The sequence below is a fragment of the Polyodon spathula genome, chromosome 3 (genome assembly GCF_017654505.1).
Source record: "Polyodon spathula isolate WHYD16114869_AA chromosome 3, ASM1765450v1, whole genome shotgun sequence".
Lineage (NCBI taxonomy): Eukaryota > Metazoa > Chordata > Actinopteri > Acipenseriformes > Polyodontidae > Polyodon > Polyodon spathula.
In genome coordinates this window covers 82627372-82645682 of record NC_054536.1, presented here as the reverse complement: position 1 = coordinate 82645682, position 18311 = coordinate 82627372, and the positions used below count along the sequence as shown (strand labels likewise).

The 18311-nt window shown below is 36.5% G+C and overlaps 1 protein-coding gene across 3 annotated transcripts in view; it reads left to right on the top strand.

Moving 5' to 3' along the window:
- LOC121313498 (tetratricopeptide repeat protein 39C-like) overlaps positions 1 to 11629 on the top strand; it is a 35348-nt gene extending 23719 nt beyond the window's left edge. For all 3 annotated transcript variants that reach the window (XM_041246129.1, XM_041246128.1, XM_041246131.1), the window contains 7 exons: positions 1335 to 1442; positions 2665 to 2774; positions 3580 to 3703; positions 7996 to 8093; positions 8916 to 9020; positions 9726 to 9764; positions 11292 to 11629. In XM_041246129.1, coding sequence (XP_041102063.1) covers positions 1335 to 1442; positions 2665 to 2774; positions 3580 to 3703; positions 7996 to 8093; positions 8916 to 9020; positions 9726 to 9764; positions 11292 to 11381 — 674 coding nt within the window. In that variant the 3' untranslated portion in view covers positions 11382 to 11629. The remainder of the gene's footprint in view (positions 1 to 1334; positions 1443 to 2664; positions 2775 to 3579; positions 3704 to 7995; positions 8094 to 8915; positions 9021 to 9725; positions 9765 to 11291) is intronic.
- The last annotated feature ends 6682 nt before the right edge of the window (positions 11630 to 18311 follow it).

Below are 18311 nucleotides of genomic sequence, written 5' to 3'. Positions count from 1 at the left end.
GGACATTTACCTTTTTGTTCCTTAGGCAGTGTAGCATTTGCTGTGTGCTTTGGGTAGTTGGACTGCTGAAAGGTGAACTTCTGTCCCAGTTGCAGCTTTCTTGCAGAGGGCAGCAGGTTTTCCTCAAGGACTTCTCTGTACTTTGCTCCATTCATTTTCCCTTCTATCCTGACAAGTGCCCCAGTCCCTGCCGATGAGAAACACCCCCATAACATGATGCTGCCACCGCCATGCTTCACATTAGGGATGGTGTTCTTTGGGTGATATGCTGTGTTGGGTTTGCTCCAAACATAACGCTTTGCATTTAGGCAAAAAAACACTTATCCAACTAAGCTATTTCAGTTTTTATTTTTAATTAATTTTCTACAAATTTCTAGAACATTTTTTTTTAACTTGGAAGTTGTGGGGTAGGCTGTGTAGATAAATTAAAAAAATAAAAAAAACAATTTTAATGCATTTTAATTCCAGGCTGTAAGGCAACAAAAGTTGTAAATGCTTTTTGATGTTAGATTTCTTGTTTGAAAGATACTGGCTCATAGACATAATTTGCAGGTCTTTGTAACATTGCAATATCTTCTACATACTCTGTGTAGATTTAATGTTATTTCCAACTGAATTTGAAATTGTCCTATCAGAGTAAGACCCACAGTACGGCTGAAATTTTATTGCAGTTCATTTTTTTCTGCACTGCAATAAAAAGAGCCTTATCATTTAAAGTAGATATTTGTACAACACGTGTGAAAATACATTTTCATAGCTAAACCATGTTATCTGTGTTTATAATGCATCATACCAAAAACTAACAGCTGTTGTGCCCGTCGTAGCAAAATCTAATTTTACTGTATTTAAAAAATAAAATGAAAAACTGCACAAAGTGAAATGTTTACAAAGATTTAACAGTCACTTCAAACTTTATGCCCAATCAACTCTCACAACATAAACAGGAACCATCAAAATGGAAATAGGGGATCAATCTTAAAATGTCATCAACCTGTGAATGAGGAACAAGAACTACAAAATAGTTCACCTCTGAAAGCAGATGTTATAATCACAGCGAGGCATAGCAACTAGACCAAGAAATTAATGTCTTTACAAATAATTTGGGCCTGTGTGAGCAAATCTATCACTCCCTGCCACATTAGTCTAATACGCCATGGCCCGACTGAAAATACCAGATTTAATTTTACTCGATAACCTGACTTCTTCGAAGAAGCTAACTCGTACAGTAAATGTGATATTTTCCGTTGGGCCGTGGCATATCCTTTATTTATGTTCTTGACCTCACTTATGTTGCCCTGCAGTGCTAGATGCTGATATTTTATGGGTTTTTTTAGGTTGGTGCAGCATGATTGAGATGAACTTCAAAGATGCATACGAGTCCTTTGAACGACTTAAAAATGAGTCAAGATGGTCTCAGTGCTATTACGCTTATCTGACAGCAGGTATGTCTATTGCACAAGCAAATAAGCAGTTCTTGCTTACTTAAGTTTTATGAGTGGGTTTTGTTTCAGAAGTTCATCAAATGTTAATTTACTATTAGGGGTGGGAATTTCAAATAGTTTTGTATTCGAATACATGGGGTCCAACATTTTTGGGTATTCAATTACCCAAACTCTAGTCCCTGCTCTTACGCTCCTAAGAATAAAAGACAGATTTGTATGTGTACTACAAGCAGACGGTGTAAGCCGGTAAACTTTAAATACTTTGTTTGGCACCGGATCTTCCTTTTTCTTACCGAATTGAAACACAGACCTCAGTGAAACTTGTACCAAGACGCAGTTGAGGTACAATAGTCTAATGCTTCGCAGTACAAAACAGGGTACAAAATAATCATTTTTTGCTGTATTGAGAAAAAAAATAATACTTATCATACAGCAACCTAAATATTCTAAATCTGTATAATTCTAACAAATAACATTTGTAACATAATCTGAACAATGCAATATGCATTCCAACATGACAATAGTTTAACATTACAGCTAGCCATATGATTTAAGTACTGACACCAGTGACTTTGCTGGTTCAGTAATGTGTAAATAAGGAATACAGCTGGTTTTACTTGCAATGGTCAGTGCAAATGTTGACCTTACTCCGTCAATTCACAGAAAGTCAACAGTAGATGTTTTACATTGAACTGCAGTCCAGCATTAAATAACTCCTTTCCAAGTATCTTGCTTTTTCATTGCGTTATTCTGCATAGCATTTCTTTATGTTAACTGGTGAGCAATCTTTTCAATGGTCTCATCCAGTTGATATTTCTCATATCACAAGGCTTTTTTTCGTGTACTCGAATATGTAATATGCTGTTCTAATTATTTTCTATTTTTTATTTGTGTAAATCGACTACACTAACCCATCCCTATTTAGTATTTATTTTGGCTTATAGTCTGCTCTGTTCTTAACTGGGTGCTGACTGTATTATAGCCAAAGCCATAGTAAGTACATTAATAAGGAATGTTAAAAGAACTGTTAAAAGCAAAACACACACAGTTGGACCTATTTACAAAGCTTTACCTCAGGAGTTATTTATATATTTAGATTGATTACACACACACACACACATATATATATATAAAACATACTACTCATGAAACTGATCTAGACATTTGATTCCTTCATGATACATCCAGCAATACCTAAATGTGTTTGGTTTGTTCTTTTCAGTGTGCCAGGGAGCTTCAGGTGATGTGGAAGGCGCAGAGAGTGTTTTTAAAGAGGTTCAGAAGCTCTTCAAAAGAAAAAAAAATCAGATTGAACAATTCTCATTGAAACGGGTAGGAAATTACACTTCTATAGAAAAGGATCTGTTACCAGATGTTTTGTAAGCCAGTTTAATAGAAATTCAGTTTATCTGCATTTATCAACAGATGTACAGTAGATGCCGGTTATTAGCAACCCTGATAAAGACAACTTTCAGTTATTAACAATATTTTCCCAGGAACCAATGCTCTCCCATAGACTTCTGATATTAGCAACTGCACATCGCTTATTGACAACTTTATTACTAGTTGCCAGTGCTACAGAGCGCACTTGCATGATTTATGCACATACTTCATGCAGCTTTTATAACACACTGACTTTGAAACTGTGAATTTCTGGCGGACTGAGGCAAAATCGTGGCTTTGAATCTAGCTACAAAGTAGCAAAATTGAGACAGATTTACAGTGGGAGGTGGTACATTGCAAAAAGCAGACAACGTTGGACTATTTCTTATTTTAAAATTGTGTTATTTTTCAATTGCTTTCAAGTACAACACACTTTTTTGTTTGCGTTACTCATTGTAAGGACAATTGCAGTACATCGTTGTGTACTGTAAGCCTACTCCCTTTTTTTGTTTTACACAGGCGTGAAGTGAACAGTTTTATGTTTGGATATTTCGTGTTTATGTTAATTTTTTAACACTGTAACATTTAAAACACATGCATTTCAGTGCATATATTGTGCATGTTATATTTATTGCTATTGATCTGTTTTTTTTTAAATGTAAAACCTCTTGTAATCTATAACTTTCACAGAACCTGCACTATTGTTATAGCTGGCTTAAGAACTTGGTTATCCCTTTGTTTGCCATGTTTGCAGGCCGAGAGTCTGAGAAAACAGCCTCCCTCCAAGGAACTCTGCATTCTTGCAGCCATTGAGGTGCTTTACCTGTGGAAGGCGCTTCCAAACTGTTCATCCTCCAAACTGCAGCACATGAGCCAAGGTGAGCTAAATTACTTTTAACGTGTGTATTACCAAGATTTATCTTCCTTAAGTTTTTTTATTTATTTATTTCTTATGAATGTCTGTCACAGGGCCCTTATCCAAGTGGCCAATGGGTCCCGTGGCACAAGTAAAGGGGACAACATCAAGTCTTTAGTAGTGCTACAAAAGTCATGTATTGTTTAAATCTTCAAGGATAACTACAGTACATATATGTATCGTGCTAAGTGGTCTCAGAAGTGTACCCAACGTACATATAACAGTCCAGCAAAGGTAAATCAAAACGTAGCCCTTCAATTGGACCTCCTTCTTCAAGCCATGAAAGGAAAAATAAAGCAACAGGACTTAAAACAAATCCCCTGTACTCACTAGATCAGCAGTCCCATGTGGATTTACTGCAGGCCTGGATCAGACTGACTACTACCTGCCCTAGGGCCTGGCTTTCTACAAGCCTCCCAGTCCCTGCTGAAGAGAAGCATCCCCATAACATGATGCTGCCACCACCATGCTTGACAGTTGGGGTGGTGCTGACTAGGTGATGTGCAGTGTGACGAGAAAGTCAATCAACTCACGTCTGGTTGATGGAGGTGGAAAATGCTGTCTCAGGCATCGTTACAGGCTATCCCATAAATGCTCGATTGGGTTCAGATCTGGTGACTGAGAAGGCCATGACATATGGATAACATCAGTGTCGTGCTCATCAAACCATTGGGCAGCCACATGTGCTCTATGAATGGGAGCATTGTCATACTGGAAGATACCCCATCTCCCCGGCAGGGAAGAAATGCTGCAACATGGATTGAAGATGATCACTCAGTCCCATTAAGCAGCGATTAGCATTGACCTTGCCTTCTGAGGGAATGAGTGCACCCAAACCATGCCAGGAAAATGCGCCCCCCAAACATTACGGAACCACCAGAAGTGCCTTGCACTTCGAATTAATGCACGGATATCACAATCCTGGAATATGCGCTTCTGCCCACTATTGCCCTTTGCTGATGATGTCTTTCCCTCGGAGTTCCATGCCGACATCACCTTAGACACCGTTGCTTATGAAACATCAGCTTATGAACAACTTATGAAACATCAGCAAGTTGATCTGTCTTGGTCACTGAAGCTCTTGCCAAATGCGTCCCAACAATCTGTAAGGCAACAAAAGGTGAACATCCCAAGGGCTACAGTGAAATGTTCACCTTTTGCTGCCTTATAGCCTGGAATTAAAATTAAAATGAATATTTTTTTTCATTTATCTACACATCCTACCCCACAACTTCTAAGTAAAAAAAATATTCTAGAAATTTGTAGAAAATTAATTAAAAATAACAACTGAAATAGTTTGGTTGGATAAGTGTCCACTCCCCTTGTAATAGCAATCCTAAATTTGCTCAGGTGTAACCAATCACCTTCAAAATCACACACCAACTTAAGTGGCCTCCACCTGTGTTAAATCGTAGTGATTCACATGATTTCAGGATAAATTCAGCAGTTCCTGTAGTTTCAAAGCAAAGACTCAACCATGAGCACCAAGGCGCTTTCAAGAGAACTCTGGAACAAAGTTGTTGAAAGGCACAGATCAGGGGATAGGCATAAAAAAATATCAAAGGCCTTGAATATCCCTTGGAGCATGGTCAAGATGATTATTAAGAAGTGGAAGGTGTATGGCACCACCATACTGGATGACCGAGCAAGAAAGAGACTGATCAGAGAGGCTACCAAGAAGCTAATGGCAACTTTGCAAGAACTACAGGTTTTTATGGCCAAGACTGGTCAAAGTATGCATGTGACAACAATATCCTAAGCACTCCACAAATCTGGCTTGTATGGTAGGGTGGCAAGAAAGAAGCCATTACTCAAGAAAGCCCACCTTGCATCCCATATAAAGTATGCAGATTCTGTAGCTATGTAGCAAAAAGTTTTGTGGTCTGACTAAACTAAAATGGAACTTAATGGTGTTTTACGTTTGTGTTCTCCCTCTGTGTGGGATGCAAAGTTTATCATTTGAATTTAATGAAACGCTTTGCATCTTTAGAAGTAAGTCTAAAGTCATTTTACAAAAATGAGGAGATTTATACTTGGTTACGACCCTGACTGAAGATGTCATTAGCAAAGGGGGCCAGTTGTACTAACGAGGTCAAACAATAGGTCAAGTTTTACTAAATATTTTAAAACTAATAAACAAACAATTACCATAATGAACACTATCATAGTATGTTGATTAAAACATAATAACACAATATTCATAATAAAGTTGAGTTCTTATCTATAAATAGTAACATGTTTAAAGCTTGGGACTCGCTGTCTTTAGCTTGGTGGTGTTTACATTATCATCAGCATATTTTGAGTGATTGAAAGCTGAAATTACTTTTTTAAAAACACTAAATACAACAATTATAGTGTGGATGCTTCACAAGCAGAACTGTTATTTCAGCATTTAAAAATATAAAATTAATGTATACAAAGGCTCCCAGCTTTCTTGAAAAGATCTGCGTTTACCTTGTTTTTCTTTTATATTTGTTTTGCTCTCATTACTATCTATAGTAGATTCAGCATCCATCAGTTCTGGCAGATTCTACTGTACTTGTGGTTTTCTCCCACTGCTAATTAAAAACCTACCTAACAATTAAATCCCAAGGGCTACAGTGAAATGTACTGTCTTTAAATTGGGAATTTTGTGAAGACTGCATGTGTACGTGAGTACATTAATTATTGTAGCTAGTAATTCATAGCCAGACAACATTTTTGTTAACAGCAACACATGTAATGTACAATAAAATAAACATTCTAGTTGTGTCACCATTGTCAATTTCAGGCAGAGCTTCATGGTCGGCAAGGAGACACAGCTGAGAGAATGTTTCCTCTGTCATCCCGTCTGGTGCTGTCAGTGTCAGTTTCTCAGCACACAGTACAGTTAGTCGCTCAGTAATATATAAAAAGATTTAAAAGGCATTGAATATACCTTGGAGCACAGTCAAGTCGATCATTAAGAAGTGGAAGGTATATGGCACAACACAGAATCTGCTTAGAGCAGGCCGTCCTCCCAAACTGAGAGGCCGGGTAAGAAGGGCATTGGTCAGAGAAGCCATCAAGAAGCCAGTGACAACTCTGAAAGACCTACAGCATTCTATAGCTGAGATGGGAGAAACTGTCCATGTGTCAACAATAGCTGAGGTACTCCACAAATCTGGCCTGTATAGAAAAGTGGCAAGAAGGAAGCCATTTCTGAAAAAAGCCCATGTAAAATCCCGCTTGGAATTTGCAAAAAGGCATGTGGGAGAGTCTGAAAAGATGTGGCAAAAGATTCTGTTGTCCAGTGAACCAAAAATTGAACTATTTGGCCTAAATGCAAAGCGTTATGTCTGGCACAAACCCAACACAGCACATCACACAGGTAACACCATCCCTACTGTGAAGCATGGTGGTGGCAGCATAAAGCTATAGGGATGTATTGTCAGGATATAGGGCAAAATGGATGGAGCTAAATGCAGGCAAATCCTTGAGGAAAACCTACTTCAGTCTGCAAAAGATGTAAGACTGGGACAGAGATTAACCTTTCAGCAGGACAAGGTCCCCAAGCACACAGCCAAAGTGATACTGGAGTGGCTTAAAAACAGGAACGTGAATGTCCTGACCTAGAGTGGTCCAGTCAAACGCCGGACTTGAATCCGATTGAGAATCTGTGGCAAGACTTGAAGATTGCTGTCCACCAACAATCCCCATCCAACTTGACAGAGCTTGAACAAGTTTGCCGAGAAGAATGGGTGAATATTGCACGATCCAGATGTGCAAACCTGGTAGAGACTTACCTGAAAAGACTCACAGCTGTAATTGCTGCCAAAGGTGGTTCTACCAAGTATTGACTCAGGGTTGGTGAATACTTATCTAACCAAGACATTTCAGTTCTCTTTTTTATTTTTCATTAACTGTTGTTTCACAATAAAACCTCTCTTGCCTCTTCAGATTGTGGAGTAGGTTGTAAAAATCATAGTAAAACAAATCCCATGTAAATGCATCAAGATTTCAAGTTATGACACAACAAACTGTGAAAACGTCCAAGGGGGTGAATACTTTCTATAGACGCTGTATATATACACACTAAATATGTAATAAAAACCTTGAACGTACAGTACTCAGAAATGGCTAAGCCAATGGGAAAACTATAAAATTAAGTATTACTCTTGTGATTGCTCCCTGTTATGCAGAGAAGATATCAATAGAAAGTGAAACTAGGCTCTGCTCCATAGATATTAATGTAAATAAATGCCTACTTACATTCTTACTGTACCTTTTGTCTAGCTTTGCAAGAGGTGGATGACACATTACATGTCGGTTTAAAACACTTGCTCCTTGGTGCCATTCACAAATGTCTTGGGAACTCAAAAGATGCCATTCAGGTGAGATTATTGGATTGTATCTCTGGCCCTAGGAATGCTTAATGAATTCTAGGGATGTGCCTTACAAAATATTTTGCTTATTTCATTTGACTGTTTGGAAAATTGTGTGGAATATTGTGTTTTTTTCTTTTTTAGGCAGACGGTTGGAAAACAATCCTAATCTAGCTACTGTTCACATGTATATTTTAAACCTGCCTCCATTAAACCTGAGATTCCATTTTCCCATCAAGATCAAAATGGGACCACATGGCTAGACAGAGGTTGTTTTTTGTAGGTTGCACATTGTTTCAATCTATGAGACATCTGTGAGAATTCCTGTAGCTACTGTACTTGCATCACTGTCTTGCTCAGCAGGAGTCACTTAATTGGAAGGCAGAGGAAATGTCTCTTACTGTTTTAAGAGACACTTAACACAGTGATCTGTACAGCTGTTGGAACTGCTTTGCTAATTTTAAATGGAGGGAATTATAGAACATTTTGTGACAAATTATAGAGCCACATGCATCAGCAGAACATAATTATCCTTTCACACAAATACGTATTAAAGGAGTGAACAAACAATTGGAAACACCTTCCCTCTCTGACACAAATATGTGAAATGGTCTATCCTTCACATGACTGACTGTTATGCAAACTGATGCTTCACAAGGAATAGTCTTAAAAGTGATGACTCTTTGGGAGTTCAAGAATTGTCGCGTATCGCACTATAAACATTAAAAAACTTGACAGACCTGTCAGATCTTTCAGATATTGAAGAGAACATCATATTGAGACAATTACCGTTGGTGTAAATATTTTTTGTTTTGTTTTTTCTCTCTGTAGGCTTTTCATTTGGCTGCAAGCAATGAGCTGGGCCGACAGAACAATACCTACATACAGCCTTACGCTTGTTATGAACTTGGTTGTGTCCTGCTAGATAATCCTCAGGTAAGAAAGCATTACTGCATTGCCATGACACAATATGAATGCATTGGTGTCTATTTAAAGTAAGTCATTCAACCCGTTTTCTTTTTTCAACTTTAAATGCAAGCGCTGTTATGAAAATGAAAGCTTTCAAATAAGAATGCATTCTCTAGTGGATAGTACTTGAAACAAAGACCACTAAAACCCACTTGCATTAATACATTTATTTGAAATTTCATTTGAAGGGGACACCCCACTTCCCACCACTCTGGTAAAAGTTTGGTATATCTGCCCATTTCTTGGTTCGGGTTAAATTGAACAGACTATTTGACGGAGAGCCAAGACTTCAAAAAAGATAAAAGATTTTAAGTAAAGTGTACAGAGATACCAGAGATAGTCTTTGAAAAGTACAACAGCTAGTCTGGTGTTACACTATATATACTTTATTTGGTGTATTTGTGCTTATTAAGAGTAACTTATATGCTATTAAAGATTTTCAGCTGGAAAAAGTAGTCCTCGAATGTCCCTAGAACCATTTTGAAGTAGTCACATCCATCTAAAGAAATGAGAATATTGATGGAAATTTGTTAAGTCCTTTTTATTGAAGATGCACTCAGTAATGCTGTTTCATTAATACTCTAGAGACTTGTTGGTGTTGTAATGAGGGGTGAATCTTGCAATAACACATTCATTGTATCTTGTAAACTAACGAAATCGTTCATTTTGCAGACTACAGGGAAAGGTAGAGCCTTCCTTCTTCAGGCTAAGGTAATATTAAGTCAAAGACAAGAAAGCATTTTATACAGAAAATAAATAACTTTCTGTTGATGTCATTGACCCAGAAACTATTTTGTAAAAACGCTGAATATATATGTACACTTTCTGAAAAAATATAAATGTTATAAACTTTATTAGACAGCAAATCCATGTACTATCTGATATTTAAACATGTATTTTTAATCGAGTGGTAAAAATGCTCCAACCATGTTTTGCTTTAGTCAGTATAATGTGTATCTGTATGAGAATATTGTGATTTGGAACAGTTTATTGAACAAAACTTGGTCATCTAAAGCCCGGAACAGAGAGGTGCGGCACGGCACTTCTGGTATTTTCACGGTGCGATACCGCTGCTCTGCACCCGGACACGCAGGAGCAGTATGCACTACGGGACTGACTTTTCTTACAGTATTCTTGAAAAATGTAATGGTAAAGCACAGTAGTTGTCAGTACCACACCATAGGTTATGTACTCGAAGATAATTTACATATATTGCCAAAAGTTTTGCATCACCTAGTAGAATATTAGGATGCAGACATAATTTAAAAAATAAAAAACATCATGCAATCAAAGAAACTAAAAAATGATATTGCAAAGTCTATTTTGAAATGTCACATTTTTAAATTTTTGGAAAACTACAAAGCAATATGTAATTCAATACGATACCATGTTAATTAGGGTGTGATGCAAAACTTTTGGCCATAGCCGTAATGCCTGCCATATAATCTACTAAATAAAAACACTGGTTTGTTTATCAAAGTTGTTTTTCTGTCGTGTATATGCCGGTATAGGACCTATCAACTTGGCAAAGAAACATACAATACGCTGCTAACTGCATGTAGCCTACTACTAAGTATTAGAAAATATATCCTTTTACAGTTATTTAGTCAAAATAGTAGTGAACTACAGAAATTATTTAAAAAAAAAAAAGGCAAAAAATGATAACAGTATCAAATTGGCTACAGGAAGGATACTTATCAGGGGCGATGTATAAAATACTGATCTGCCTGTCCTTGTATGAAATATGGGAGGGATCAAACACTTCAGGGTGCTTGGACACCTCCGTAGACGACAGTTTCATTCATGATCTTTCCTGCCAAGCACGTGTTGTCATCACTTGGCTGTGATTGGTTAATCCACCCATGGTACCACGAGGCAGGCAGAAAAAAACCGCTCTGGGTTTGATTTGAGCAGCACCGCAGAGCTAGCGGTACCGTCCCACGTTGATCTGTCCAACACCATATGAAAGCAATGGCAGCGACACAGGCGGCAAAATGCCTCATGTGACGTGACATGCCGCGCCTGTCTGTTCCGGGCTTTATAAGAATTTTTTTTAACTAGAACAATTATGAAAAAACACAATAATTATTAAGTTTGTTATCTGTCTCGGGGAGGAAAAAAAAAAAAATGTTTGTCAATGTTCTAATTTGTCCTTAAGTGTACAGTCCTCCTTTTACTGGTGTTTTAATAGGGCACAATGTAACCTTATGCAATTGTCTGTCTTTCTTTGCTCTGCAGGAAGAATTTGCTGGATATGATTTTGACAACAGACTGCATGTTCGCATCCATGCAGCACTAGCCTCCTTAAAGGAGGTTGTTCCACAGTGACCCCTGAGCAAAAGCACACTCAGATTCTGTAGTGGATATGGGAAGCCTGGCATTGTTTCTGAAAGCCATCAGTACAAACATGTTTTCAAAAAATAAGAAATACTGGTTGTTGGTGTGAATTCTAGTTTGACTAGTAACAGTGTCATAATAACATGTTGTTTTTAGCTTTTGAATACATCCTGGAGTAAAGGAGAGTTCAATCTTAAGTGACTGTTTATTTAGTTTTAGGTGGTTCGTTGTTCAGTTTAGCAGTCTGTACTTTATCCTCACGAGGAACATTCCTACCAACAAGAATTTGCACAACATTCGTGGAGAGTCTAAAGACATCAATATTCCCTCGGACCTATTCCAAAGTTTTCGGTAAGTCATTGTACTTTAAAGTGTACTTTAAATTCGATAATCCAACTAAACCACAACAAGTGAATCATTTGTCAACCAGATGAATCAATAACAACAAAAACATTGTGGAGACCTCCATTGGTCCTGATGAATTCTAGTTTGACTAGTAACAGTGTCATAATAACATGTTGTTTTTAGCTTTTGAATACATCCTGGAGTAAAGGAGAGTTCAATCTTAAGTGACTGTTTATTTAGTTTTAGGTGGTTCGTTGTTCAGTTTAGCAGTCTGTACTTTATTAATTTGTAGTAGTGCATTTCTGTCAATGGTTTTTAAAGTGTTCACCTGCACATCAAATCTATGTGCACTAAATGGAACAAACAAAAACAAAACCTGATTGTTTATCATGTGAGCGGTGATGAAAAAGGTCTTAGCCTGCCATTTTGCCACGTATGTTGTTTTATGAATTCAACCATTCATCCATCTTAATTTGCCAACTCTAAAGTGGTACCAACCATTCACCCCCCCACTATTTAAACATAGTTTTAGAGATGGGACAAAGTTTTTTTTTTTTTTTTTTTTACATTTTACATCAGTCTAATACCATCCATGCTACCTTAAAATGCCAAGAGACTAAAATGTTTTTTTTTGCTTTTCAGTATAGTTTTTCTGATTTATCAGGTGCTTCGAATATATAAATTATTCATATGCTGTACATACACTTTGGACCGCACTGGAAAGCAGAGGTTCAGCAGCAGTGCAAGTTTCCCCACAATGTGCTTCATTGCTGTGGTGACTGGTTGAGTCTCTATACCTATCCAACACTAAGATTCAGTAAGTGACTGTCTGCCTGTGACCACTGTAGCCATTTTCCACTGGCACATCCGAGCCGTGAGAGCCCCAAGCATCAGTCAGTACACTCAAGGAAGACGAACAACATGGCGTGCAGTGAGTCGGAGAAGAGAACTACAGCCTTGGGACATAAGAAAGTACAGGCTGTGGTTTGTGACAGATAGAGGTGTTTAGGCAGAGCTGGAATCATCAGTCACAAATGAGAAAGTTTATTCCAGAATTTCTGCTGATTTGAAACAAATGGACATAAACTGCAGCCCCAAACAATGATGTGAAAAGGTGAAAATACAACACTTTTTAATACTGCATCATCTACATGCGACTCTTCGTGTTCATTGCGTGTGACTTCAGTTGCGTGGCTCGGACTCTGCAGTGGAAAGACAACCAGCTCCTGGCTTGTACAGTGGAAAAGATGTATTGGTGCCAAGACCTTGGTGGAATTGAATTGACAACCTGTTAGCAAATGATTTATACTGTAGCCTTTTGCCAATCTAACATTTGGTTCTTGAGTGTTTCTCATATCAGGCTAAGAACTTTCTGCTAACTTCTGATAAGGTATACTAATTTGGTTAACATCAGGATCTAGATTGTGGAAAAAGCAGAATGACCTGGTAGGTCACTAAAAAAATCTAAATTTATTTTTATTACTTTGTGTATTTCGAAAGATTAACTAATGATTCATATACAATGTGCAGGGTAAAATTTAATACGTATAGATCAGTTCCGTCAAGGTTTCTAATTATTTACGTAATGTTATTGACAACTAACAACAATTCTTGTTCTTTTATCCTATCTTATATTTAAACTATAGTTACCCATATATATATATATATATATATATATATATATATATATATATATATATATATATATGAGGGGCCTTCATCCAGCAGTGGATTGAAAAAGCCTCCTGCTGCTGCTGCTGATATATATATATATTATTATCATCATCATCATCATCATCTTCATCAGCCTTTTTCAATCCACTGCTGGATGAAGGTCTCCTCAAGATTCTGTCACAAATGCCTCTCTGCTGCGTCCCTCATCCACGTTGCTCCGGTGTGTTTCCTATCATACCATCTTCCTGGAGGTCTTCTTGTTTGCTTCATATCTCTTGGGATCCAGTCTAGTATCTCCTTGGTCCAGCAATGGTCTGTTCTTCTTGCTACATGTCCGTCCCACGGCCATTTCAATTTTTTCACTCTTATAATAACATTGCATACTTTTGTTTGTATTCTTATCCATTCCTTCCATATATATATATGCATGGATGAAAGCTATGTTTGCCTCCTAAGTAATTTTGAAAAAAAAAGCATAATACCACATTAGTGGCGTCAAAATGGCATATATCTAGAAGATTATACTTGATCTTTGACCCATATTTGAGTCCTGTGCACCCTGAGACTTTCAAACACAAAATGTCTCGTTTTGAATTACTTGACAACACCCACAATTCGCAGTTTATGGGCACATTTAACAAATCATCCTCCACCAACTGGAGCACCAAACAAGCGAACGAGACAAATAATCTTTGACTAAGAAAAAAAAAAATCATGCCCCATTGAAACACCTTTTCCTTGGGAGGCTGTGTGGTCCAGTGTTTAAAATAACAGGCTTGTAATCAAGAGGTTCCCAGCTCAGCCACTGAATCATTGTGTGAGTCTGAGCAAGTCACTATCCTCCTTGTGCTCGTTCTTTCAGGTGAGAAGTTGTTGTAAGTGACTCTGCAGCAGATGCATAGTTCGCACACCTTAGGCTCGTATCTTGTAAAGCGCTTTGTGATGGTGGTCCACTATGAAAGCCGCTATATAAAGATTATTATTAAAATTTTTTATTTTTTGCAGTTCATTATCTACCAAGTTTAATTCACGTTCCTGAATTATCGTAAAGTAAATTATATTTAAGATTATTTAATATTGACTTAATTTACATTATTATTATTCATTACATTCACTTGCAATCTAAACCTTAACACCTGTTTATTGCATTTTTTTATTACAGATACTAATATATATGTATTATTACAATAATTAATGGTCTTGCGGTTTATGATGTCACAGATACCCTAGATGGAATTATTTTCCAGTAACTCACTGAAGCCCATCTATTATTCTCTCTCTCTCTCTCTCTCTCTCTCTCTCTCTCTCTCTCTATATATATATATATATATATATATACACATTTTTTTTTTTAATTTTAATTATCTGGGAAAAATAGGTCCTCATTTGTTACACGGCAAGGATAGTCTTTAGACGTTGGATCATGCTGGTGGCGAGTGCTGTAAAAACAAAGCAAACAAAAAAGAAAAAAACATAGACTTTAAATGTTTTTAACTTGTGGTGTGATCAAAGAGCAATAAAATGGAAATGTATTGTGGTTAGATATTGTAACTATAGGGTCAAACCTTTTCAAGAGACGATGAATAGCTTACATTTCATTGTTGCTGTCTTGGTAGAGTAGGGGTACAGTCTTTTTCTTCATAATATTGGGGATAGCTATGTGGTTTAAGTAGACAATCATTCAGTATTTCTGATCCTGCAGCAAACCCTTCCAGATGTTATAGTAGAGAAATTCAGTTGTGTAACAATGTGAGTGTGTTAAATAAATTCATGCAAATTATGACTGTTACATTGTTGCTTTGAAACAAGGTATGATTTTTTTTTTTTAATATTTGATTTAAATCTGTTTATACCCTGCAGTGTGTGTGTGTGTGTGTGTGTGTGTGTGGTTGTGTTTTTTGTTGCAGGAACTGGTTTTCCTGTCTTAGAATGCAGGTATGTATTCTGTGCATCAGACAGCTTATGTTTATTTCTTCTCAAAATGTAATCCAAGTTATGTTTATAATGCATATCTGTGGTGGTGATATGTGTCTATTGAAGACTCTTCTTACAAAACAAATCTATTTACCGCAACAAAACAACTTGATCTCTGAAGAATAGCCCATAACTGTGATTTGCTATATGCAGATATTCAGACTCACCCACTTAGACCTTTAACTGACTCACCCAACTCCAGACATGCTGTTTGAAATATTTTTAAAATGTTGTTTTTACTGTTAAGAATATTTCTCAGGGTGAAACAATCAGCATTTCCTGTGCAGTGATCCTCAGTTGGTCCCTATCTATTCTTTATTGCTTCAGATTTTGGAAAAGTTATTTGAATCCTTAAACATATAACAGATAATGGCATGACAGAAAAAATGTGAGATTGCAGTTAAGCACGACTAAAATCAAACATTTAGCAAAACAATGCTCAATGTTTATTAAGAGAGACAGCTAACAAAGAGATTTCTGTTCTCCTGTTTTGCATACAGTGTGGTTGAGTTACACTTGAGGTTTAAACAAATGTAACATTGTATTGGCTTGTTTGTGGTAGAAACACCAGATTGGATTTTGTTTTATGGCAGTTTAATATATACATTGCGATTTTAAACAAATTGCATTAAATGGCCTCAAACCTACAGTTTGTAAAATGTTATGTACTAAAATACATATTACAAAGTTTATGAAAAAAAAGTTTTTAAAATATTGATGTTTTAATAATAAATATGAGATTAGAAAAATTATTCAATAGGTTACCTATGAACAATCATGTTTCTGGTTCAGGAAATAGTCCAAGTTGGACTAGCAATCAAAATGATAAGGTGCTTCAGGAAACAAGAGTTTAAGTTACAGAATGGGGGAATCCTAGTGCTTTTATACTGAGTCTTCAAGTGTTGTCTGGATACGGTAATGATACTCTTATTATACTGGGGAAAAAATGTTGATATGTTGTGCGTGAAAAGTATGGGCAAAATGTGTAATAATAAGACATGGATATTGTTAATGTTGAGTTTGTTTTGTATATATCATAGCAAATTCATAGTACTCCCATCACAATATTATGAAACTTTGTCATGAATAATTTTGTCTGTGAGGACTGCCACTTCAAACTAGCTCTGAGTATTTATTATAAATAACATGAACGAATTCCTAAAAATCTGTCTTTGTTTCCATTATTATTGAAAATGTCATTAAATCAAAGTTTCCATTGCTACTATAGCTGTGTTGTATTTATTTATTTAGCTAGTTAATTAGTTATGGAAATCTTTTATTAGGCTGTTGAAGAGTTTAAAAAAACATTTTTGTTGATGTCCTTGTTGAAAAGATAAAATAGAAAATGAACACGGATCCTGAAACTTTCCATAATTACAGTGTATGAACTACGAAAATGCAATTTGTTTTGTAACACTTGTATATATTGTATATATTGTTTACATCGTTTTGCCAAGTTGTTTTTAATGCAATAGCCTCACATGGCTACTGTTTACTACTGTTAATATCCCATAAAACATTTAAGCTGGCAACTTTGTATATCCAGTTGTAGAAACTCTGGGAAAAAGGCTTCCTTCATTTTGACCTATGGCCGACCACATTGGGGTCATGTGACTTTTTGGTTTTCAGAAGACAATTTATAAAGCTTTGAGATACTGACTTCATACAAAATTGCACCGCTAGAGTGTCAACGCCTCATATATCATAAACTATTTAAGGTAGTAACTTAAAGTTTCAGAGTTATTATGAAGATACAAAAGGTATTGACCCTATTTTGTATTCAGTTGGTCCTACACTGCCATTAGTAATGTCTGATTTGCAGCTTAGCTTTGCTCAAATTCAACAGGCCTTTTATGACTTGCATCTTTTGCTGAACATTGATAAAACTAAACATGCATTTTAATAGAGTTTAAGGTTTTGCAAAATGTTTAATTCTCGTAAGACTGAATTAGAGCAAGTAGCAGTTTAGAAATATTTAGATATTTGGCTGGACAGTGGTTTGTCTTTTAAACCCCGTATTGATGAAGTTCAATTTCAAGTTAAATCTAGTATTGGTTTTCTGTTTCACAATAAATTATGTTTTACACATTCTGCTAGGTATTCTCTAGTCCAGATGTCTGTTCTGCCAGTGCTGGATTATGGTGATGTTGTTTATAAAATGGCCTTGAAAGCTGCTTTGGGGAAGCGTGATGCTTTATACCATTCTGTTATAAGATTTGTAACTGGTGCTTCTTATCTTACTCATCACTGCGATCTTTACATTATGGTTGAATGGCCTTCATTGCACACTAGGCGATTGGATCATTGCCTTAGCTTAGTTTATAGAACCGTGACTGGGAAAACCCCACTATATCTGCGCAACCTGTTACAGTACTCTGCTTCAGTTTACAATTTAAGATCAGATTCATTTATTAGATTGGTTCCTCCCAGAATGTCCACTGTTTTTTGGGTGTAATTCATTTCAGTTTTGCGGCTGCTTATGACAGGAATGAATTTCAAATCAAATTAAAACTGCAGAGTTTTGTTTCGGAGGATGTTTTTAATGGGAATCTGAATTCACTGTTGTCTGATGCATGTGCTTGTACTTGTTAATGTGTTATTATTAGATCTTCTTATCTGGTAAAATAAAGGTTAAATGAAATACCCAGCTCCACCTTTACTTCCACCATGCGACGCACAAGGGATTATTATACTGGATACAAATAGCTACAGAGTGACTTTTATGTTGTGTCGATGGAGCTGGGTCGGACTGGGTTGTTTTTTCTCAGTATTTAAAAATGTTAAAAAAAAAAAAAAACTTTTAAAGTTTGTTTTTACTACAGTATTACCCAGGGTTCACTTATAAATGCATAACTGGTAAATGAGGACATAATATAATTTATACGAAAAACCTTTCTGAACATAGACCGTCATTGGTGCATGCGCAGA